Source organism: Pituophis catenifer, unplaced genomic scaffold, assembly GCF_029215685.1.
Source record: "Pituophis catenifer annectens isolate HBS135680 unplaced genomic scaffold, rPitCat1.0.hap2 SCAF_3, whole genome shotgun sequence".
Taxonomy (NCBI): domain Eukaryota; kingdom Metazoa; phylum Chordata; class Lepidosauria; order Squamata; family Colubridae; genus Pituophis; species Pituophis catenifer.
Window position 1 is genome coordinate 31,625,929 of NW_027256883.1, and position 26,345 is coordinate 31,652,273.

General features: G+C 37.3%; 1 protein-coding gene across 2 annotated transcripts; it reads right to left on the minus strand.

Moving 5' to 3' along the window:
• Positions 1 to 165: 165 nt before the first annotated feature.
• Positions 166 to 25,085, minus strand: LOC139315726 (carbonic anhydrase 3-like). Of its 2 annotated transcripts, XM_070942153.1 has the most exons (7): positions 24,935 to 25,085; positions 21,208 to 21,405; positions 10,970 to 11,088; positions 9,953 to 10,045; positions 6,722 to 6,787; positions 5,660 to 5,815; positions 166 to 2,002 (listed from the first exon to the last, which is right to left on the minus strand). In XM_070942153.1, exons 1-7 carry the CDS (start codon positions 24,987 to 24,989, stop codon positions 1,883 to 1,885), a joined length of 807 nt encoding a protein of 268 aa, XP_070798254.1. In that variant the 5' UTR covers positions 24,990 to 25,085; the 3' UTR covers positions 166 to 1,882. The 2 variants fall into 2 exon arrangements, with proteins under 2 accessions (XP_070798254.1, XP_070798255.1); XM_070942154.1 differs by lacking the exon at positions 6,722 to 6,787.
• Positions 25,086 to 26,345: the final 1,260 nt, after the last annotated feature.

The following is a 26,345-nucleotide window of genomic DNA, read 5'->3' on the forward strand; positions in this document are numbered from 1 at the left end:
TTTGAATAATTTTTGTGACCTTGTAATTTTGGGGGAGAGTTTTTTTTTTGTTGTTTGTTTTTAGAATAGTCCATGTGCATTGTCTATTGATGAAGGACACTAAAATTATATTTCAAAACCAAGCATTCTTTTTGTATGTGGTCAGAAAAAAAAAATCTGAAAATGTTGGTTCTGAAAGGTAGATTTATTTTTGTTGTTTTACAAAAGCAAGTATATTGCCATCATACAGTACAGTTTGAAATGCTTTTCTTGAAAAGCAAAACCCAAAGCAAGAAAAGAAAAACAACTCAGGCCAATATTTTATTAATAATTCTCAGAAGTTTAGACATTTTCCCCAAACACTGTTGTTTTCCTAGTAGCTTTAAAAACATGTTTTAATGTATGTTTTAGATTTTAATGTATGTTTTAGAAATGTTAAGTAATACAATGCAAATACAAATTGATTTTTTTTTTAATTTGGAAGGAAACAATCCATTAACCAATTTTTAAAATTGGAAGAAAATACTCTGATGCTTATAATTTACTAATTATATATACATGGGAGATATAAAAGTTTATTTGAAAAAAATGTAATACTGACATTGAAAAGTCTGGATTTATTATATTTTCCATTTCATAATTGGTTTCAAATCTAAAATGAGATGCCTGTGAAAATCTCATTGCATTATGAAATTTCTTCCCATTTATAACAGAGATTCTGAATATAATACATACTATCTGCATTGCCAGAAAATGAATGACTAAATAATCAAATCAGGATACGGTCAGAATATTACTTTTTGGGATGCTACAAAATACAGCACAACTAAAAACTGAATACATCATATTTTCTTTCCCTTTCAAGAAAAAAGTTTGCTTTCAATTCTCTGAGATTAGCTTCCTATTAAACAAATCTAAGGTGTTCAAAATATTCATAATTAGCATGAAATAAAGTTACACAATTATAGAATAAAATATGAATTCTATAGCTCATTCTATCTTCTATTTGAACATTTTAATTTATATTTCAAGAAAGATAAATTAATGCTGTAAATATATGCTGGGGTGATTTTCTTTTTTTATTATTTAACAGCATATATTTTCTCAATATCAAATTCCCTAAAATCAACAGGCTTTTCAAGGAAATTTGGTGTAAGAATAGAATGTGGATGTTACTTTTTTCCCTATGACCTTTAGAATTTCAACTGGTATAAATGGTAGTGGAATTTGACCAGTTTTAAATTAGGAACATTTTAATAAATTGTGAAAGGGGAAAAGAAAAAAATATTTCAAGATTACATACAGCTGGTTTGGTTATTACTATAATATGAGGCAATTATAGCAACTCAGCAAGCAAGTACATAGAGATATGGATTGATGGCTTCTCCTTCCAGTGGGAATGGCTAAACAAATCACAGAACTTTTATCAGTATATCAGATAAAAGGCTTTTTGCAATACTCACAAGCCAGAATCTGAAGCTAAGAACAAGCCTTGACACATTATAACTGCAATTCTCAGATGTCTGTTAGCTGCAAACCCACACATGGAAAAGACATCTGGTTGCAGAAAACAGTTTAGCCAGTTCAGTTGGCAGGAACAGCCAAATGAGTAAGGCTGAGCAAGGAAGCATTTGATACACGCTACTCAGTCTCTGTAACATCATGGCATATGGTATATGACATCTGAAGAGAGAGTCCACAGCATATGAATAGACAAGTTAAAGTTTTACTATAATTACTTTTTCCCTCCTCCCAAAGTTATATTCATTTAATAACTTGTCCTGCTTCATTGCTTAAAATTTTTGGCTCAACAGCATAGATCCAGAGGAAGAACCACCTATATACAACATGAGTGTAAAACCTTAGATCTTCATGACTCAAGATGGCAACTGTAGTAGAGAATCTATTGACATGTTGATCGTATCATCCTGTTATTGAGAGGCTGAAGAGGCCGCCAGTTGTCCTGTAAAGGACAATGAGGATCTTCTGCGCTATTGCTGGAAAGGCTACGCAGCTTTAACATCTATGGAGGAAAAAGAAAGATATTTCTAAGCCCAATTTAGTTACAAATGATCTAAAAAAAAACATTCAAAAGATATTAGAATGATAATTTCCTTTAAAAAGCTGCCAGAGTTTGTTCAAGGAAAAAAATGCAATACAACCAGTGGTGAAATCCAATTTTTTTTACTACCGATTCTGTGGGCATGGCTTGGTGGGCGTGGTGTGGCTTGGTGGGTGTGACTTGGTGGGCATGGCAGGGGAAGGATACTGCAAAATCTCCATTCCCACCCACCTCCAGAGGAAGGGTATTGCAAAATCTCCATACACACCCCACTATGGGGCCAGACAGAGGTGGTATTTGCCGGTTCTCCGAACTACTCAAAATTTCCGCTACTGGTTCTCCAAACTGCTCAAAATTTCTGCTCCCAGTTCTCCAGAACCTGTCAGAACCTGCTGGATTTCACCCCTGAATACAACCATTGTTATTCATTTGTTCTGTAAAGTTCTGCTTGGCTTATTTTCTAGAGAACCTTGCACCCAAGTAGAAATGAACTCTTACTTGTTGGATTCAATTGTTGTTTATGTATTTGATTCAATTTTTAAACATTCTTTAGCTATCTAATGGTTTGTTCTAGATTATACTCTTCTAAGGTAGAGAAAGCTACCTGGGTTTCAGAACCTATCACAGTTCAAATAGCAATTCTTCCCAAACACCGAAACAAACTTATGCCTAATTTAGATAACTATCTTGCTAACTGATTTTCCTTTCCTGGAGATCTATAAAAGCCTTTCTGCTTTGGTAAGAAATTGCCTGAATATCAAGATATTCCTAATTACAAATAAACCTCTTATCTTTATTTCTCTGATAGGTGCTTCTCAAATTGCTACTCTAAATATCTTATCCCATTTTGTTTCACGACATTTAGAAAGTCTTAGAAGAATAAAGATAACATATAAGCAGATTTTGATTATTACAACTGATCAAAGAGCTTCCTGCAATAATATAAAGATCTGCTTCCTTTGCCCAACTTTTTACTAGATTGTTGCAAATCAAGAAAAACAAGTTTAGCAGTCTTTATTTATGAATGACCCACTACTCTGGACTTCGCCCTTTTTGGAAGTGACTTCCATTAAAGCCATTTAATTCTACATAAATAGCATAAGGACTGGAGCGTGAGGCCTTATTAAGGGTTTGATTCCTGGCCCAAGAAACCAAAGCAAAGCACACTAATATTTTTTATTTCCAGGAAAAGTTTAACTAGGAAATGGGAAATTAAGAAATGAAATAAAGTTTAAACAAGACACTACAAAAAAGGAATATGCTTCCTTCTTCTGAGTGCTTCTTTCTCCAATAGAATTGATAAAGAATAGTGTCATTGTCTAAATAAAAAACTCTATCTGTTGGAAATAATAAAATTTCCAACCACTTTTATGAGACTAAATTAAAATTTGAGATTCAAGATATGCAAGTTTTATTAAGTCCATAAAAAAAAAAAAAGATTGTACTTTGAAAAAAAACATTGTTGTACTGATTTAAGGTAAGGTTGTACTTTATGTTTATAAGATAGCTGAGGGGTCTTAGAGCACCATTATTTTTTTTAACATGGAAATAGTATAGAGTTTTTCCCTCTAGGGCTTATGGGCATGCCAGAAAGGTAACACTGATCAGGTGATCTCCCGTTGCTGCAAGAAAGGAGCTTGTGATCTGCTGATACAAATCTCCTCATGGTAGCACTGCTTCCTGGAATGTCCATGTGAGTTTTAAAGCCCTGTGTTCACTTTGGACACTTTGATAAGCACCACTATAATGGAGCCTCTTGGAGTTTAGATCTACCCCAGGGGTGTCAAACTGAAGGCTTATGGGCTAGATCTGGCCTACAGGGATCTGGCCCATGGGGAAACAGCGAGGGACCAGCCTGTGGTCCTTGTGCCACTGAAAACAGCCTCCCGAGCTCCGTTTTTACTGGCAGAGGGTTGTAGGAAACCGTGGCAGCCAAAAATATAACTCAAGAGCCTGTTTTTGCTGGCAGAGCGCTCAGGCCACCACAGGCGCCCCTGACAGAAGTGATGTCAAGTTGGCCATGCCCACCCTGGCCATGCCCATCCCATCTCCCCAAGGTCAAACATAACCCAGATACAGCCCTCAATGAAATCGAGTTTGACATCTCTGCTCTACCCCATTTACTTGAAAAATAAAATTCCCTCCCCTAATTTTCTTTATAGCACACAAAGTAAGTGTAATTCCCTTCCTCTTGGCAGATATTTTTTATTGAACAAAAAGGGTTTTAGCTAGAATTCATTTAGTGCTGTAAAGTCCATTAGGAGCAAATCACTCCTAGTTCACTCCTGCCAGACTTAGTGGAATTCTTCTACATCCCTGCTTGAAAGATATAAAAGCACTGTATACATTTGTGGTGTGTCCCTTCCTTGGAAAAGAATCTTCACAGAATATTCCATGTATTAGAAGGAAACTCTGAATACTATGGTGGACTTTTTCCTCAAGCTTAATTAGAAATTAGAAAGATAAGACAGTATACTCAGTCCATTAGTATGGCATATGATGGGAGAGTAGAGGAAGGTGTCTGCATTCTGTAGGTTAAGGTCCATAGTAGCACAAAAAGGATGATGTGGTGGATGGAGAAAAAAGTCTTCTACATCCTTGATGTAGATATAAAAGATATAAAAGTTAAGGCAGTTTTGGACTGCATCATAAAAAGGGTTCAAAAACTTTTGAAGTCCTTATTCTACACCCCTCTGTGCTGCTGAAGCCACACTGGGAATTCTCTGTACAAGACTGAATGTTGCATTTTCAGAAGGAAATTGTCAAATTAAAATTGAGGCCCTCAAAGGTGACAGAGGAACTTGAGCTAAAGGAACTTAAGTGTTAAATCTGGCAAAAAGAAGATTAAGGGGAGACATGTTATCAGTGTTCAGGTACACATAAAAAGATGGTATAGAAAAGAAAATATCAGGAATTATTTTCCATACAAATTGGATCAGAAATACTGAATACAAGTTGTAGCTTCCTAGATTTCACAATTATAAAAAATTACTTTCTGATGCTAAGATCCATACCACAGTGAAATAAGTCTACTTACCGAAGGCACAAATTTGTTTAAAAAGTGGTGTCCACCTCCAAGATGGTTTAATTGGTTTTCTTACCACTTGCAGAAGAATGGATTAACTTCTAACTCCACAATTCTATGATGCTATACACATAATCCTTGAGTTATGACAATTGAGCCCAACATTTCTACTGCTAAGTGAGACAGTGGTTGAGTGAATTTTGCCCTATTTTACAATGTTTCCTGCCACAGTTATTAAATGAAATGCATCAGCTGTTTTGTCACACTTATTAAGTGAATCTGGCTTCCCCATTGACTTTGCTTGTCAGAGGGTCTTTTTTCAGTGCTGTTGTATCTTTGAATGGTCACTAAATGAACTGTTATAACTCAAGGACTACCTGTAAAATGCTCTTAGGTCCTCACTTGTCACTCTGATTCATTTGCTTTAGAAATTGCCCAATATTTTTCATGAATACAGAAGCACAATATACCTGAATCATATATATAATTTATGGTAAAGCAAGATTATACTTATTAATGAACACATGAGATGCATTTAAACTTACACGAAATATATACAAAAAAAGAAATAACTGTGCAGATTTCTAATTTACCTGCTGCTCATCAACACTTATAGGCTCTTTCATAACAATCCAGGTAACACACTCTTCACACGGAGGCGTTGTAAAAGAGCCTTGATAAGTATAGTAACTTCGATTTTGAGGGAAGAGGATAGATGGATCAAAGTTTAGAAAAGGAGCCTCTTTTCCCTTAAATAAATCAGAAATAATATAATTAAATTCAGTGGTAGAGACAGGAACGCTCTCTACAGTCAAAATTTATTATGGGTGGATGATGATAATCATTTGTATAGATAGCCTCAAGGTGTAGTTGAGATCACAGAATACTAATAAACTAATAAATACTAATAAACATTTTCTTCTAACATCTATCATCAGTCAAAAGCTATTCCAGATTTACCTAACATGAGATATCCTGATTTTATTAAGTCTGCATTGATTTTAGTAAGTGCCCCAAGTAGTTTGAAATCTGGATCCATAATGAAATATTAGTTCAAATTGCTTTTCTGAGGTGGAATGACCAAAAAAAAAAAAAATCCCAACTTTCAATTTAAAAGTGATAAAGAGAATCTCATGAGCAAAATCAATTGAGAAGGTTTACTTCTGAATCAAGACTACTGTGTCTGGAAAACCTTCCTTTAAATAATCTCTTATTTGTTCCACCTCTCATTAAACTTCCCATGGGAAGTTGTCAGCTATTCATTTTTTAAAAAGATTTGTTACAAGATCCAGATGTTCCTATTGTCTACATGTTTCATGCTAGTTCTCAGTACTAGTTGTTAGTTGTCACAGCGAAGATTCACATATCATTCATGACCATAGTGGTTTTCATTTCGTACTGCTTGGCATGTTATGTAAATACAGTCATTAAGCTTCATAAGCATGACTTATGGCTTAGTATGACATCTGAAGGCATTTGTTGAATAAGGCACTAACTGTGCCTTATTCAACAAATTAAATATACTGTAGTTTGTTGTGTGTTAATAATATCATACTTTTTATGCAATATCTAAGTATGTTAGCTCCCTTTATTGAAACATATTAGATTAACCATGTTAGAAAACTTGGTATTAACTAGAATATTATTTTACATACCTTTGTTTTAATAGCGTCTATTTCTTCAATAATTCTTTTCATTTCTGGCTTAGGGTTTTTTCCTACCTGTCATTCAGAAGTCAGCAAGTGAGCAGCCATGAAAGGTGATTATCTCCCAAATTGCAACAGTATTAATTGTTAACTATCCCATATGTCCATTTAATTAATAACATTTGCGGAATATCTTACAACCCCTACCAATAATATTAAGTATAAAAACTAAAAGAGAATAACATTTGCCTGATTGGTTGGTGTTATTTAATGATGCTCTATTTTGCACAACTACAGTATGATTTTAATTTCAGTGAGTGTTTCTGGACTTCAGGAAACATTTTGGTAGTGGTGCTGAAAGTGACAATAATTGAAAATATTCACAAACTGAACTTTCACTAACTGGTACTCTCCAACTGTGTTTGACTACAGATCCTGCTATCTTCATCCATTACGGTTCTTTATATTTTCAGCCATATTGGCTGAGAATAATGAGAGATAGCAATATCATTTAGATTTATATACCTCTTCACTGTGTTTACAGCCCTCTCTAAGCAGTTTGTAAACTGTTTAGCATATTGCCTCCAACAATCTGGGTCCTCATTTTACCAACCTCGGAAGGATGGAATGTTAAGTCAACCTTGAGCCGATCAGGATCGAACTGCTGGCAGTCAGCAGAGTGAGCCTGAAATACTGCATTCTAAATCCCTCACCATGAGATGTACTTCAACACTTTTTAATGATATCAGGTTAGGAAAAGCTGACTGAATAGTATCCAAACCAACTTCCTAGGTCTTAAACCAGCTTTCTTGCTGCCTTACAGATATGTTGAATGAATTTCCATAAACCCCAGTCAGTGTGGCTCTTTTTCATGCTAGCTGGGGATGTCAAATTTAACATGCAGAGGTCACCAGCTTGGAAGAGGCCTCTCTAATGTATTAAACATTCTGACCAAGTTTTGTACAGATTTTCTTCAGAATCCCAAATATTGGTGTTGTTAAGTTCAATTGGTGGGGTCCTGTATCAAGTATGAATTTTGTATCATGTTTCTAAAGTACAAATGTTAATTATTAATAATAGTATATATACATATATTTTGCCTTAAATTGTAACAAAACTGAATACGGTTGATAAACTGTTTCCACTATTTATAAAACAATAAGTCACAGCTAGTACAAAGACATGAAAAAAGTGCATAACCCCACCAACTGAACTCAACAATCCCAATTCTCTTTTCAGGAAGTGAGCTTAAAGCAGGACTGTTCCAGTAAATTTTGAGTCTACAGTATTGTTTGGATAGTCATTATAGCAGAATATTACTAAAGATTATTATTTTTTAATTAGTTCAACCATTAAACAGCCCGAACAGTGTATATGGAATGAAACAACCTACAAATACTATTGAATTAAAATAAATAAACAATTCTAGAAGAAGGGGAGAGTAAGAGATATAGGAGAAAGAAAATTTCTGAGATTTGAGACAGATGTGCAGTTCTAGGTGTATAATGCAGTATAATGCAATACAATCTATCCCTATCCAGTTAGTAATTTAATTCCGTTCCGCCAAGTTTTCATTCAAAGAAAAAGTTACAAGACTTCTCAACATGTAAATATAGCAACATGACTATAATTGTGTTTTAATGGTATATATAACAATAATGAATTGTAATTATTAGTGTGATGATAATTATAATTAATGAGGGAGTGGAATTAAAATGCTACAGTTGATCTTAGCCAAAAGGCTGAGAAATGATTAAGTTGAAACAACTAGCTACAGCCAGACACAAATGCTTTTTCGCTCCTTTTCCCTCATACACTCAATCATACACTCAATCTAGTATCAATCTTTATTTATTGATTAGCCCTTGAGCCATATCAAAGTGCAGCGCTCCAGAAACAATTATTACAAAAGTTTGGTAGAAACAATTTAAAATGAAATTGGAATAGGAATAAAACACGATTTAAAATGAAATTAGAGTAAAATTCGATCTAGAATGAAATCAGAATAGAATACAATAATTTGAGATACAAATTAAATATGATTAAAATTATATTACAATGTCACCCCTGCATCTACCCAATCAGTCTTAAAACTACTATTAGAATTACATTATTAAATCAATAATGCAATCTACCACATTCTGCTGCATCAACTTTGTCCTTTTTTCCAACAATTTTACAGCAAATCTGGCAATCCATTTCACCAGCTGCAAGTTAGAACCTAACAAACAATGTTGCAAGAAGCGCTCTTTAGTCATTAACTCACAGCTTTATTCACAAACATCCATATTGGTGTTTCAGCTGCCTGTAATACTTGAGCCATACCATGGCATTTTCAAGAGTTCAAGAGGCAGCTTCAACCACCCAAATTCTTAGTTTACCAAAGCAAATTCTAAGAATGTGGATATATAAGAGAAAAGGAGATAGGAAAACAGCAAGCAGGTGAGGGAGTGGAAAGTGATGTCTGAAGACTGATAGCTGTCACAGGCAGGCCAAAAGATTAACATTCAACTGCCAGAACCACAAGCTATGATAAGCAGCATATCCTTATCGGATTCCAGGAACGTGGCTTGGGAGTTCAGCTAGAGTGCTCAAAAACAATAATGCTTTAAGAGCAGAACTTGGAACTTGGCCTGGGCTCAGCAGCAACTAGAAAAGGAGCATCCACACCGAGGCAACATCTCATCTCATCACTACTACAAAAGACAAATATTGTATACCACTTTACAGACTTCTATTCCAATTAAATATTAACAGGACTGAATACAAAGGACTTAGTGTTAAATACACATTTATGTGATGACATCACCTTGCAAAGCCAAGAAAACTGGAGTTAACCCAGATTAAAAGACATGTTATTGGGAAAGGTGTTGGCTGCCACAAAGCACTCTATACATTTGTGATGTGTCCCTTCCTTGAAAAGAATCTTCACACAGTATTCCATGTATTAGAAGAAAACTCTGAATACTATGGTGGACATTTTCCTCAAGCTTAATTAGAAATTAGAAAGATAAGACAGTACACTCAGTCCATTAGTGTAGCATATAATAGGAGAGTAGAGGAAGATAGAGGGTAGGTGTCAGCATTCTGTATGTTAAGGTCCCTAGTAGCACAAAAAGGATGATGTGGTGGATGGAGAAAAAACAGAAAGCATCATTGTCCAAAACAGATGCAATCTTTGGAGCCACAGCTGAAGATTATCATGAAAATATGCCTAAGAAAATAGCAATCAGAACTTACTTCCATTAGAATGGCTATGGTAGCCACACCATCAGTTTTTCTCAAAGCATCAGCATAATTACTATAGGAGGAATTCCAGTGTACCAAATGAATCTAAAAACAAGGAAAACATTATAGTTAGATATCAAAGAATGTTATGGTGACATTCATAAAATTCTCTTCATTTCCCAATAGCCATCTGACTCTCACTACCAGGTAAAAATTTAAACATTTTAAAAATATTAAAAATCAGAAACATGCAAGCAGTGTTAAGCATTATCTAAGTATTTTTGTTCTTTTAGAAAAATGTTTAAAACAAAAGGGTCAAAAGGTAAGATTTCACAACATTGCCAAATTTACATCAAATGGTTTTCATACTACTATTTTTCTCCAACTGAGCATCCTCCAGACTATAATACTTATTCTCAGACAATATGAGTAGTGGCCAAGCAGATGTGAAGTTATGAAGAGTCATCACACACCTTTGGAAGCATGTAAAATATATTGAACACCCATGGTTTAATTATTTTCAGGATAAGATCAAAATACTATAAAAATTTCTATAAGTCAGGGGTGTCAAACTGGCGGCCCACAGGCCGGATACGTCACATGCAGGCCACGCCCACCCTAGCTCCACAAAGGAGAAAAACGTCACGAAACATCATGCGGCGGCAACATGACATGGCGAATTTGACACCCATGCTATAAGTGGTGCTTTCAACGTATCAATTTGTAATGACTGGCAAACAAGTGTATAGTATATAATAGACATTTTACAAGTTACATATTCTGAGCCAGGACAACTTTTATGAATAAATGCATATGCATCTACATGCATATATATAATTAGCACCTGTGTTCCTAAATATGCCCACTCAATTTCCATTTTCATTTTAAAAAAGAAAAATGATGCATCAACCAGTATGTATCCTGGTTACATAGATATCCTCATCTAAGCCTTTATTAGACTATCTGCACCTGGTTTTCTCCCCTCTGGCAAGGGGAGATCTTCCAGTGTTTCTTGCAGAACCTACTCACCTCTCCTGCATGCCTTTTTGCATCCACCACATGCTCTGAGCCTTTGTCACTGGTAGAACCCCAGTGGATGTGAAGCTGACGGAGCCTGTAAATCCCAGGAAGTGGTCCTCCCCTAAGTACTGCAAAGAATAGTCTAGATTTAACAGAAGATTTTGCTGTGCCATAACAAATAGTATAACCATGAAATAAGATGAGTATTTATGAGCATCTCTTGCCAATATGACTCAATATGGCAAAGGGAGCATCTCATCTTCCACTGCATTTCCAAACCAATGTTCATAAGACAGTGCATCCTTGGCCAGCCAACTCTCTAGCACGTTGGCAAGTATGTTGTGACACTTAGTATCCCTTTTTTCTGTCTTAGGATTCCAAGCAGTATCAAGTGATTGAAAATATTGTAGGAAATATTTTGACAGAGAAGAACAATTGATGATCAGATTGAGTCTTATAGTGTTTTGCCATAATATTTTTCCAGTATTAGGAACAATGCATGTACAAGATACAAAATGTCATCTAACAGTAGATGACAATTATAAACAGGCAGTATGATTGAACTCACACATTTGTCACTTCTGACTTAATTAACTTTATGCGCATCAAGTTAGATTGGCCTTAGGCCAAAATTCATATCTTTCCTAACTATAAATAAATCTTGTCTTTCCACTTAATGAAGAACTAGACGTAGCAACAAGAAAGCACCTGAAATGTATCACAACTTTTCATATCACAGAAACGTGTTTGAAAGTTTCCTATATGCAGCACTTTATTTAGGCAATGAATTGCAAAAAAAATTACCTAATACAACATGAAAGGTAAATCAAATAGAGCCAGTTTGGTTTAGTTGTTAAGGCACCAGGCTAAAAACTTGAAGAGTGTAGTTCTAATTTTACCTTAGGCGTGAAAGCCAGATGGGTGATTTTGGACCAGTCACTCTCTCTCAGCCCAACTTACCTCCCAATGTTGTTGCAGGGAAAATAGGAGGAGAAAGGTGTATTAGGGTTAGGATTAGGATTAGGAAGGCAGAGGGACATATTTCCATTGTAAAGCTGTACTAACTAGGGTTGAAATGTTTCCCTTGGATTTTCCTCCCACCTTACTTGTGATAACCAAGATTGAATTTGCCCATTCACTGTCTACTGCACCTCTGCCCAGGTTTCCTGTAAAAAAAAGTATCAAATCACAATACGTAATCAAAGGAAGGATGGTCTTTTAATAGTTCTGACCAGCCTGCAATATTCCAAATTAATAGGGAGATCACATGAGCATCTGGTAAGAGTCATATTAGCAGGTTTTGGCAAGCCAATGTTGTAAGAGCACAATGTTGGAATGGTGAACCAGAGAAGGTCAGCAGGATCTCTGCCAAGCAAATCCTGTGGCTGCTCATGGAAATCCAATTCTCTGGTGACAAAGTTGGCACCATCCAATAGTACTTGCATTGCGGCAGCTTTGTTCGGTGTTCCTGGATGTGGAGTTAAGGGATTATGATGATTCTGCACAGAATATACTAAGGCGGGTTTATTTATAATAGTTGAGGAATACGTCAGTAAGTTTCCATACAAGTCATATGCTGGTATGATATGGAAATGCTTTAGGGGCAAATGTGTAGCTTTCTTCCTCGTCACCAAGGGCACTTAGACTCAAACTGATCTGCACAGATGATTCTATAGGGGATTTTTCTGATTTGCAGTTATGGACCTTGTAGGTATCTCAATATAGAGAATATCTCTATATTTTAAATATGTTTTAAATACATAAAACCAATTATCATTATTCATTATAAAAACATTTAAAATTTTTATTTAAAAATTTAATTATAAAAACATTATAACAAAAGTTAACATTATAAAAAACAGAACAAACAAGGAAATAACAGCAAAGGGATGTTAATAATGGAGCCACCTCACATGTTCACCTGTCCCCTGGGGTCCCAGGCTTGCTGGCATAATCAGGTCTTAAGGGACTGTGAAACTCAAAAGCGATGAGGCCAGTGTCACCTCATAGTAGATTCTACAATGTGGGCACCACCATAGAAAAGGCCCTAGGGCCCCTAGCGGGCAGAATCTGTAACATACTCCCTCCGTTAGATCTGATGCGACAGGCAGGTAAAGAGATGGGCGATCCTCACGAAACCCAGCCCCATACAATGAAAGGCTTTAAAGGTCAATAAAATACTGTGAATTGGAAGAGACAGGTAATCAATGCAGCTCGCAAAGAAACACACATAATTGCTCATGTCACCACATTTTGCATCAGCTGAAGTTTCCAGTTACATCATCCGACCTCAGGTTGGATTGCTGCAATCCAACCTGAGGTCATCAGGGCATGAATGACCATGAGTAAGGGACCTTTGATCCAGAAAAAGGAGTAACTGGCACACAAAACAAAGTTGTGCAAAGGTCCTTCTAGTCAAGACTGCCACCTGCTCACTGAACTGGAGTGATGACTCCAAGAGGACTCCCAGATTGTGCAGAAGGTCTGTTTGGGGCCGTGCAATCCCATCCTGCACGAAAGATGGTACAGTTTCATCACCCGGGAGGGAAGGGAGGTGTCTCAAAACCCAAAGCCACTCAGCCTTGCCAGGATTCAGTTGAAGCCTGTTGTTCCCCATCCAGACCCTCACAGCCTCAAGACACTGGGATAAAACCCACAGCATCAATAAGCTTGTCAGGAGCAGAGATGTACAACTGAATGTCATCTGCATATTGATCATATATCCCCCTATGACAATGGATGAAATCAAGTGTCTCATGCAAATGTTAAATAGGAGAAAAATGAACACCATCCCCTGGAGCACGCCACATATAGGAGTCAAGGGCAGGATCTTTGTTCCCCAATCATCACCAATTGGAATTAACCCTGAATATCAGCGAAACACCATGCCACTCTCTCCCAGTCTTTTGAGTCAATCCAGAAGGATACCATAGTCCAGTGATGGCTAACCTTTTTGCAGTCGTGTGCCAAAAGCGGGGGTCGCGTGCGTGCGTGCCCACATTCATAATTCAATGCACATTCCCCCGTGCATGCACGCACGACACCCCCCCTTCTTTTGGCATGTGATGGGACAGTGGGCCTGGTAGGCTTTCTTGGAGCCTCAAGAGGGTGAAAACGGCCTTCCCCACCCCCCTGGAGGCCCTCTGGAGGCTGGAAACAGCCCATTTCCCCACTTCCAGTGGACCCAGAAGACCTGAAAATCAGCTGGCCGGCACACGCATGCATGCTGAAGCTGAGCTAGGGCAACGCTCGGATGCCCACAGATATGGCTCCGCGGGCCACCCTTGACATGCGTGCCATAGGTTTGCCATCACGGCATAGTCGATGGTACTGAAAACTGCTTGAGAGGTCAAGTAAGGTAAGAATGGATGCACATCCACCATCACACCCACACCAGAGATCATCCAAAATCGCGACCAATGCTGTTTCCATTCCATTCCCAAGCCTGAATCCTGATTGAAAAGGGTCCAGGTAATTAAAATATACCATTATAAAGGAACATGAAACTGAAAGGCAAGAGCTCAGAAAAGCATGTGTTGCTGGGCTGATGCCATCACTCTTTCCTTCTGAAATTTTTCTCCTACATTTTTTAAAAAAAGATTCGTCGTATAAAACATAAGCCAAGATAATGACAATGTAATTCTACACCGTGTCCACTTATGTAGTCAGATGAGGCTGTCTAATTTATTAAGATTACATTTCCCTATCTCAATGTCAATGTCAATTAAGAGAAATGCAACCAGTGCATGAATTTATAGGCAGAACTGTACAAAAGCATTGTGCACTTTATCCCCAAGGCAAGCACCAGGCAGGACAGAAGTCATGTGATATGGATTGACCTATTACTATGGCCTTCTAGCTATGGAAACAAAAAATATTTGCATGAAAAAAATCAGTATCAAACTATTTCTAACATATCAATAAAACCCTTCTCTCTATTTGCACTCAACTGAACTGCCAAGAGCTGCCATTTCACACAACTGCTTCCTGCACAATTGGGTCTCTATTATTGTATTTAGTTTTAGATACAGTTGTGAGTTCTGAAATACTCATAACTTCTCTTAGTACTTGTGTCTAATTTTTCACATTTTGATGCCATCATTAGCAACCTATATGTCGTTGCAATTATGGTTCACTGTGGACTACTTGCCACCAAATTTCCAAGGAGTCAGTGACTATCCTTTTTGCTGACTTACTTAAATCTCCCAGTTATATGGGAGATTTCTTTTCTTTTTGTTGTTTGCTTGCTGCTTCTTTAACAGAGAAGAAAGATAAAGAGGCAGCCTTGTGACTTTGTGCTGCCTGAATAGAAAAATGGCATGGTATCTTCTATATGTCTACTAATTCCAATAGCATACATCATCTATTAAATCTGAAGGAAGCAGGCAGTAGTGGGTTGCTACCAGTTCGCCCCGGATCAGGGAAACTGGTAGCAGCAGGCTCCGGCCATCCGCCTGGACATCTCTGCTCATGCACAGAAGCTTCTGCGCATGCGCAGAAGTGTCACACACGCACGTGCTCACAAGCGAACCGGTAGCGATGGAATTTGAATCCCACTACTGGAAACAGGCTATTTTTCAGGGTGTATGCAATTACTTTATCATGCATCTTGTTGTCACCGAAAGCAAGTGCCCCATCTTGCTCACCAATAGGGCCAGCCTTGGAGAGAACAGGTGTAGAAGGGCAATTTTGCTCCAACGGTTTCTTTACCAAGAATATGGAGTTGTGTGATCTGTTTCTTCCTCAATTTTACAACTTTCACAAGTAAAATAAACCATCCAAATATGCAACAAGCATATAGGGATAGTCCTTGCAAACTCAGCCAATGATCATTTCAGGCTTTTATAAAATTATCCTTTGAATAAAGGTGAGCATGTTTTCGGGAGGTCCAGTCCTAGATTTCCCTTTCTTGTGTTATTATTTTTAAGAGAGTATAAAAGTATCCTTTAATGCATCATTAAAGAAAAAAAAATGTGAATTATATTACATGCACATTTGAATTTATAGTGTATAAGTCTAGATTCAAATACAGTTGTAATTTGAACAATTTACAGACAAATATATTCAGAATATTGAGTAATGCTGAACCAAGTGAATGATATGCCTGTACCACATTTAGTTTAGTTTAGTTTATTTTGGATTTATATACCGCCCTTCTCCCGAAGGACTCAGGGCGGTGAACAGCCAAAGATAAAACACATACAATATTAAATTTAAAAAACAATTAAAAACATATTAAACAAATTTGGCCCATACTAATTAAATAGTTAAATATAATAATAATTATTAATATATAATTATTATTATTATTAATTATATAATTATTAATTATTATTATAATAATTAAATATAATCAACATATGCTATCCATATGTTGATTATAATAGTAATTGTCAAGGTCCATCCATTCCATCTGCTTATAGGACTTAAGATAAATAGTCTTTCATACAGCAGATGTCTTCAAACAGCAGATTATTCTCTATAAAAAATAAAATAGAGAAATACTCCACTACAATGGTTTGTCAAAGCTAAGCCAATTTGATCAAAATCACAGTAAACCCAATGTCATACTGTAAGCAACAACTCTATTATTCAACTTCCTCATTAACTCACTCCACCCAGTTTTAAATCCTATTCAGTTCAATTCAGATCTGCAGAATTAGCTGCTATCCAATATGGTAATATTTATTTATTATTTTATTTATTGGTTCGATTTATATGCCGCCCTTCTCCGGAGACTCAGGGCGGCTTACAATGCATAAGCCACCAATTTAGACATTTTTAAAGGAATAAAGAAGATAGGAGTATAAATGGGTATTCTATTTTCTGATTCATATGCAGCATACTTGTAAGCTAGCTACAAAGGAGAAATGGTGAAAAAGTTACTCTTCTGTCCATCCTGTAGAGTTGTTTAATATACTTGGTTGGCTACTATTTATTTGTATAAAAATAAAGGCCAATGCTCCATTCTTCAGGCATGGAAGAATGCTATTCAAGCATGCTATTAATTACTTGCTAATAAAAATCTTCAAATGCTCATCTATTGTCCTCACAGCAAAAGAGAGGAATTCAAACACATGCATTTTTCTTTACTGCAACATTCTTGTGACAATAGTCTAGGTCAGTGGTCCTCAACCTTTTTGGCACCAGGGACCAGTTTTGTGGAAGACCGTTTTTCCATGGACCAGGGGGAGGTGGATAGGAGGAGTGTGCAACCTAGATCCCTCATGTGCAGTTTACAGTAGGGTTCATCCTCCTATGAAAATCTTATGCCTGATGATTTTAGGTGGAGCTGAGGTGGTGATGCTAGCATGGGGGAGTGGCTGTAAATACAGATGAAGCTTCGCTCGCTTACCTGCCACTCACCTCCAGCTGTACAAGTCCATTCCTAACAACCCATGGACTGGTACTGGCTTGGGGGTTGGGGAACTCCTGGTTTAGGTCATATAAAAAAACAACTTTTTTAAACCCATGTTTTTTAAAACTATAATACTCTAGTTCAGTCAGTTCCTAACAAAAAATTACAACACCAAATAGTATTGTGTATGAAGTACCTTGAAAATTCATTATTAAAAAAATCTTTAGTACATTGTGTTTTCAGTGAATGGCACAATATTTAGATCAGGAAAAACAGTCTTCAACCTTAGAGATCTGCAATCTTTAGTAAAACAATGAAAGACTTTATGATCAGCCTATAGAGTAGTATCCTACTGCAAATATAATTTGAGTTTTCTTACAAATGGGATATTCATCAATACATAATTGATCAAGCCAGATATGTTATCCCTCTTCACATAAAGTCATGGGAAGACCACACTATATTGATACAAAGGTTTGAAAAGCTTCATATATTGTCAGGTTTGCAGAGACAGGTGACAATCACAAGTGAAAACAAAGGAAGCTCAGCCTTCCCCTAGGTACAAGTGAGGGCTTTGCAGTTTTGTTTTATGATTAAAAAAATAATAACAGTATAACACAGTTGGCCATGTCAATTACAATGCAATTAACAGGTCCAAGAATAAATAGACAGTTGGTATGTTCTTTGAAATAACGGTCAATAAAGTCAGCTATGAACATTTGACAACGATATGATGGACTTTTCTGAGATGAAAATGTCTATCTAAAATACTGCTCATTTTCATAATGGCCAGGAGTGCCATTTATTTCATGAATTCAGGTCACATTGAATTCAAAGAGAAGAAAGTATTCTAGCAAAGCATTCTGGAAGCAATCTCAGTTTTGACCTAAAATGCCCCTGCCCCTGAGTTTTAACTCTAGGCCTCCAGAGATACTAACCGCACATTCTTTTGCAGCCTAAAAAGGAGAAAGCACCCGACTCCTGTGGGCAGAAAGCCGATCACTGCCGCAATCCCAGAGGGCCTTTGATTGAAGCAACGTTCAAGTCTTTTAACTGCCAGCAATAGCATGGAATTCCAGAGTTAATGCTACCGCAGAGCTCAACCTTTTGTGTCAGAGTATTGCTGATCTCTCATCAGTGATTAATATCTATGTACTTGAATACCCAAGGACAAAAGATATGTTAAGCATAGGGCAAAAGGCTTAGCTTTGTCTTTTCTTTAGCTGGCATTGTGATGTTGGCCAGCCCAGAAAAACACCACCTCTCCCTTTCGCTTTGGAATTCTGTTCATTTTGATTAGGGTTACTGAAGCACCCATACAAAAGGACATCATAATCAATTAAATGTAACAATGCAAAAAAAAAAAAAAGAAAAAAAAATCCAAGGATTATAATACATGAAAAATGGATGCATTCTGTTGCAGCCATACAATGCAAGGAGACAAGGGAACAAAAGAGCACATGATGTGTTCCTTCTCACAACAGCACGAAGAATAGACACTCCAATGAAACAATGCGACCTTATCACCAAGAACTACTCCAACAAGGGAGTAGATAAGAACCTCCATAGAGGATCATCAGAAAATACAAATATTACATTGACACTTCAGCAACACACAGAGACAAACACACAAAAGCAAGTAAATATATTTCTGTACTGTACATGAATGTGTGGAGGTTCTAATCCTTAAACACTTGAAAGTAATTACAGTCCAGGAGGACTGTGCTGTTAAAACAAACCTTAAAATTGTATCGCTACTCCAAGTATGGTCAGTGTGCCTATATTTCTTTTAAAAGCAAAAAGCTGCTGTTCTGCAACTCCTTTTCCATTTTCTGAGAAAAGACTATTGTTCTCACCCTACGCCAGAAAATCAAAATCAACTTCATGGAAAATGCCACCGGCTAATGAGAACATTTTGATATTTAACCACAGATGCATATGGAAAGAATCGTGCTGATCACAGTCATCTTGCAATCTTGTAATTCTTGCAATCTGTTTTCATGTGAATTGCAAGTTTAATCCAATCAAAGGCTGTGGCAGCAAAGACCAACATTCCCAATCATCTTAAAGGCTTTTAAATAGTTGAATGAATCCGTACATAACAGAAACTATTGGAAATATAGAGAAGGATTCATTTCAAAGCAAGCAGAACCTGAACTTCCCTACAAGTGATGTACAATTTGGCTGCTTGGAATTTTTGCTGACTAGAATTGTTTCTTGCATTTACCTCCTGTAACCATTCATTATAAAACTTACTTTATGCTTCTTATTTTTAAATTTCTTTCTGCCCTTGTGACTTGTTTCTTGTTTTATGATTGCTTTACCCTTTTTGTTGGAAAGGCAGATTTATTTATTTTTTTGTATAAACAAATTATACACATTTCCATGAGGAGAAAAAGAAGAAGAAGGAGGTAGAGACTAGAAAAAAATATAGGAAAATTATAATTAACAAGGTTCTAATTGAAAAGGCTGGAAAAGGAAAAAGGAAAAAGAAGAATAAGATGACAACCAGTAAGGTGAATGGACTCAGTTACAACAGCAATGAATGCACCCCCCCTTGGAGGAGCTGAAGGATCTGATTAGGAAGAGACCATCATCAAGGAAACTGAACTATGGCGTTGCTAAGAGTCAACAATGACTTAATGGCATATAATCAATCAATCTGACTTGGTAGTATAACAATCAAGTACAGCAATGCTTATAGAATAGAAGAATTACAATTTTTAATAAAATGGATGGCTAATAGCTTCCTATGGAAGAATAGAATAGAATAGAATAGAATAGAATAGAATAGAATAGAATAGAATAGAATAGAATAGAATAGAATAGAATAGAATAGAATAGAATAGAATAGAAAGGTTGGAAGGGACCTTGGAGGTCTTCTAATCCAACCCCCTGCTTAGACAGGAAACTCTACACCACTTCAGACCAGTGGTGGGTTGCCCCCGGTTTGAACCGGTTCTATAGAATCAGTAGTAAAACCAGCGGTAGACTCCGTCCACTGACCCTGACGTCATGAGGAAGCTTCTGTGCATGCGCGCGCAGCCCTGTTGTGAACTGGTAGTAAGGTAAGTAGAACCACCCCTGCTTCAGACAAATGGTTATCCAACATCTTAAAAACTTCCAGTGTTGGAACATTTACAACTTCTGGAGGCAAGTTGTTCCACTGATTAATTGTTCTAACTGTCAGGAAATTTCTCCTTAGTTCTAAGTTGCTTCTCTCCTTGATTAGTTTCCACCCATTGCCTCTTGTCCTTTGAGCCATTTTTTTTTTTTATTCCTGGAAACTGTCTGAGTTTTCTCCACAAGAGTTTGGAAGGGGTTTCCCATTGCTTCCTTCCTAGAGAGGAGAACTGGCTCAAAGTCACTCAGCTGGTTTTGTGCCTAAGAACTCATAGTCTTACGGTTTCTAACCTGATGCCTTAACTACTACACCATACTGGCTCTTTACTTTAATGCACTTCAATTCTTAAATTACACGACTGACAAATACTTTCCAGCATGAACTACCCTTCATGTGACCAGATTGGGATGCAAAACCAGGACCACACCTATCCTTCTACAACACAGAATAAAGACTGAAGAGCAGAATAGGAACAAAATCCCAACTTTGCTGAAAATGATTGCAGACTTACTGCAAATTGGCTGTTGACATGGATGGCATATCTCTCGAAATTGGGAGAATATCCCAAGGGGTAGAGGAAAGTAAATAATCCAATCAGCTCAATAAGCAACAAATCACTCATCTCCCACCAGCTGTTTCTGTGTTTGGGAGATGAACTTGAAGCCTTCCTTAGAAGATCATTTCACACCAAGGCTTTTGTAGGCTTAACCCTGATTACTTTAGGCTTACAAGTACATTTGCAAACATTTACCAAAGTAAACTTACCTGAGCGATCAAAAGTATCATCAAATGCAATCCGCAATGTTTTCCCAGTGTTTCTTATGTTCTTAGCTGCACCTGGATCATAGCCAGTAAACCAAGGCAAAAGAGCAGGGTCTTTGAAGACATCTTTGCTAAGAATTGCAACAGGTGACTGATTGTTCCCTTTGGCTATTGGGTAAGATGTATGCCAGCTATCAGGTCCTGGGAGGAAAACATGCCAAGGCAAAGGTGTGTCATATTCTGTACCATATGGCAGCCATTCCCAACAAGTTGCCCTTCAGCTATTTTGGTATCCTAACCCCACATTGCTATATTGCCTGTTCCAACACCTGAAGGACATGAAACGTGAAAAGTCAAATGAACAATGTTAAGCACTACCTGATCACAGGATGATTTAGTCTTTTTAAATTACTTTTTAAAGTTTTAAATCTTGGAGGCAAAATTGTTGCCTCCAAGAGGCATTGTTACTGTTACAGTTTCAACCACTCTTTCTATTCCTTATTAGAAAACAAGAAATTAAAACTAGATTTGAATTTAAAACATAGCCCACAGTCCTGCATAATCTAATAGGAACTCTCACCAAATACAATGAGGTTACCTTCATATATAAACTCATGTAGAAAAAAATGTAAAAGCATGCAAGGCTATTGATAATTTTCACACTGTATAAACTTTTGCTAATTAGAAGCAAAATGGATAAAGTTGCTAAATATATTCCACCAACTTTCTGCTGTAGGAAAACTTTCATTTATTTAAACTTCAAAGAAAATTGTTAAGGCTGTATGATCCTCATAGGAATGACAGATAATAAGGATTCATCAAGCCCATTTTTTAGAGTGAAGTAAAAAAAAAAAAATCTATTTGGAAATCAGTTCTGCATGTATGCAACATAAAGTTCCAATGTGAATCCCTGGAAATCTTAACACAACAATCTTTTGCATGTCTACTATAAATAGGCCATATTAAAGTCAAAGAGGCTTTTATCCAAGTGCATTTCAAATTACCTATTTAGAACAGGTAGGATAGCAAAACTATATATTTCTAAGAACTGGTAGCGTTACTATAGCACCACTTAATTGTAGGCAGAGGCACAGTGTTATACAAAACTGTCAGTCATGTTTTTTATTCCTATATATCGCTAGCCTGGGATCTAAGTGTAAAACATTCTGGGATGTCATTCTGAGTGCGCAGACTAATTCCATCTCCTCCCATGGGGTAACCTTCAGAGATTTTTTCCTGCTGATTGAGAATGACCAGAGTGCTACTAGAGTAGAGAAAGGTGTTGTATATTCACTTTCAGTGAAGACTTATTATTAGGCAGGGAATGATTAACTGGGGAGAACAGGCATTCTGGCATGGAAGATTTTCTGCCTCTTTTTTAGTTTTAACATACTGACATCTCTTACCTACCTAAAGCCACTTGCAACCCCTTCTCTCAAGAACAATGTTATAGCAAGGAAGAAAACCTGATCTCACCCATCAGGCAGTTATCATAACAGGCCGCCCGAAAGCCTTTTCTATTTGAATTGCATATATTGAATTGTAGACTCATAAGCAAAAAAAAAAAAAAAAAAATCCCCTTGAATTTCTCCTATTTTTCTTTATTTTTCTTTCTCTTCCAGTTTTACTGCATTATTATAAAACATAAATAAAATTATTTGAGTCCATGGAAATTTGTACAATATTTACTGGAGATTATTCATACTCTCTTATTTAGATAATTTAAACTTTTTAAAAATAAAGCTGTTTATATCAGTATTAATTATCATTTCTAAAATGCCAATACTGATACCGATACTGTCATAAAGTTGTTTAAATTAAAGCTGAACATCATATTAAGAACAAATGCAAAATACACAAAACTATTTGTTATACATAGTATTATGTATGTTATGTATGTATGTATGTTTCTTATACATAGCAATAAGTATTACGCTTCAATCTTAAGGTTAATACTTAAATATTACAGTCTCCACTGTGTTGTTACATAAGATTATTTGAGCAAGACTGTTTTCTTCAGTACTATTCAGATTTTGAAATGTTAAAGCACTCTACGTTATTCTCATTAATTTACACTAATCATTGTTAGTATAGAACGTTTTTCACATTTCAGGCATATTATTATTAATAGTAATATTCTACTAACAAAAAGAATAAAAGCAACAGTAGTGGGATATACGCCCTTATTTGCACATGCACCCAACAGAGATAGGCAAGTTGAACCCTCCAGATATTTTAGTCTTTAAACGGCCATCAGTCTCAGCCTGCAAGGGCAACAGCAGGGAGCCATGGAAATCATAATCCAACATGTTTGCAACCATTTGGTGAAAAAAATGGTGTGTCACACTATATATTTTTAAAAAGGGCAGAGGCCATTCATTAAAAAATATGATCTGCTCTTAGATTTCAGACCTTTAACAGAAATTACAGCCTTTTTTTCCTGAAGACTCTCCTTCCACAGGGAAGGAGTCAGAAGATCAAGATGGAAGCCGTATCACACGATCAAAAGCCCATCTTTTTTTACATGGGTCATGGTGCACATACAAAAGGGGGAAAGATTTGATTGCATGTTTATGGTCACTATCTTGTCTTTTTCAAGACACACGCATGTGTGCACCCCAGATACCCTGTCTGGAAAGTATCACATTGCTATAGTGAATCTACTGCTATAGGATACAGCAGTTGAATGACAGGAAATCTCCAGTCAAGCACTAGAAGAAAGCTGTGATAAGCACATTCATCTTTTAAGAAGCTAGAGTGTTCTATGCTTTAAATAAATAAAAATAAATAAATAAATAAATAAATAAAAATAAAAGTTGTTCTTCTTCCAGCCAAGAAAGGCAAGTAATTTTATAGTGCATGAAAAAAGGGGCTATTTTCAGTCTTTGGCATCCTCAGTTACTTATTTATTTCTTATTTGTTATTCATATTTCTATGCTGCCCACTCTCCGAGGACCCTGGGCGGCTTACACCAAAGACAGTATACTAAGTAGCATATTGCCCCCAACAATCTGGGTTCTCATTTTACCCACCTCGAAAGGATGGAAGGCTGAGTCAACCTTGAGCCATGAGATTTGATCCGCTGATCTGCTGAACTAGCAGTCAGCTGAAGTAGCTGCAGTACTGTACCCTAACCACTGCGCCACCTCAGCTCATTACTAACAAGAATGGCGCAATGAGCAATAACAGTCTTCCATCAAAAATCCAGAAAAGTCCAAAATTCAATCCTGAGATAGATAAGCAAACAATCTGGTTAATTTGGCTTCCCAAATATATTCAACCTACAAAAGAATCTCTTGGCCTTGCAAGTTGCTGTCAAGTTATCACTCCAAGCAACATTTCTTAAACATCCTTCACTGCAACCCTCCAGACGCATCGAACAAGAACAAGAAGTCCAATAAATCTACAGCCAGGTTTTCAGTGGGGATGATAGGAGTTGTGGCCCCAAAAAAGGAAAGCCTGATGGGGAGGGGAGGGGGGAAGTGCCTTTGAGAACTTATGCCCTATTTGATAGCATCAAAAAGTGTGGAGTGACCAGGTAAGGCGGCCACTCGGAGAGACATGAATCCCACGCCTGAGATTTTGGAAAAACGCTCCTTCTTCGGTCGGGTTGAATGCTGCGGCGGACCACGGAGCTGCGAGGGAGACTCCTGCCCTAGAGAGCCTCGCTCGGTTGGGGTGTGTGCGCGGTTCGAGGGGCGGGGCAGGATGGGGACTTCTTCCCACTCACCGTTTTCCTTGCTGTAGCCCCAGGTCAGGGCCTCGCCGGTGGACTGCTTGCGCATCGTTCTCTCGCGCGGGCTTTAGCACCGCTGGCCGCGAACTTCTGACGCCCGAGCCATTTATAGGGCTCAGCGGACTCCAGCCTTGGGACAGCCCGGCGTCGGAGGCGGAGGAGCGCAAAGATCATTTACAGTCGGAGGCCGGAGGGGGGAGCTTCGCACCAGCGCGGGTTTCCCCGAAATTTGGCTCGTTCGTTCAGCTGGACCGGTCGGCGGCAAGAAAAACGATCAGCTTAAAGAGAAGTCGAACTCACCCGGTTTCTCTGTATCTTCCTTATGATCCGGCTTGGGTGTTGATGGTTGTCAGATAGTGGTTCCCCATACTTTCCATATTCGGTGTCAGAATTAGTTGACATTTGCACGTTGTTGAAAGGAGTCTTCCTTCCTTCCTTCCTTCCTTCCTTCCTTCCTTCCTTCCTTCCTTCCTTCCTCCCTCCCTCCCTCCCTCCCTCCCTTCCTTCCTTCCTTCCTTCCTTCCTTCCTTCCTCCCCTTTATTTATTTATTTTATTTATTTCTTTCATCAGGCATGTATTTTATGACAGATACAAGTGTAAACATAATTATAAATACATGAGATGGATACAAATAAAAGGAAACATTAAGACAGGACTGTAGGCACGCTGGTGCGCTTATGCACGCCCCTTACAGACCTCTTAGAAATGGGGTGAGGTCTACAGTAGACGGTCTATAAGGTTTAAAGGATTTGGGGAAGAAACCACAGAGTTTGGTAGTGTATTCCAGGTGTTGACAGCTCTGTTACTGAAGTCGTATTTTCTGCAGTCTAGTTTGGATCGGTTTGCCATGAGTTTGTATTTATTGTGTGCTCTTGTATTGTTTTGGTTGAAGCTAAGTATTCATTGGCTGGTAGGACATTGTAGCAGATGATTTTATGTACTATGCTTAGGTCGGACCAAAGACAGCAAAGTTCTAAGTTGTCTAAACCCAAAATTTCAAGTCTCCTCTCCCCTCCCCTCCTTCATCATACATGTGTTAGTGAAGACAAAATTTTGTAGCTAATACACCTGATGAAGTTGATTTTATTTCAAGAGACTAACTCTACAACCTCTCTGGAAACAAAATTAACATTGGGATTGGTGATAAATAAGTCCTACTATGGACCGTACTGTTTGCTTATTTCAAATATGAAATTATACCTTCATGAAATATCTCTAGCACAGCTAGTACTAGATATTTATAAAATCTATGTGAAACACAAACTGAGAGCAGAACTTATTGCAAGATAAAAAAGATTGTTGTAATGATGATATCGCCTCATAAACATTACTGTAATACAAAGAAACCAAACAAGCCTTGATGTACAGCATTAATATTAGTTTATCACTTTTTCAGCTTTTGAT

Excerpts from the sequence above, each read along its gene's own strand:
- LOC139315726 (XM_070942153.1), bottom strand. The coding sequence starts at position 24,989 with ATGCGCAAGCAGTCCACCGGCGAGGCCCTGACCTGGGGCTACAGCAAG. Across the intron at positions 21,406-24,934 it reads GGGCTACAGCAAGGAAAACG|GACCTGATAGCTGGCATACA; the intron begins GTGAGTGGGAAG and ends TTTTCCTCCCAG. Across the intron at positions 2,003-5,659 it reads TAAGTGTTGATGAGCAGCAG|ATGTTAAAGCTGCGTAGCCT; the intron begins GTAAATTAGAAA and ends TTTCCTCCATAG.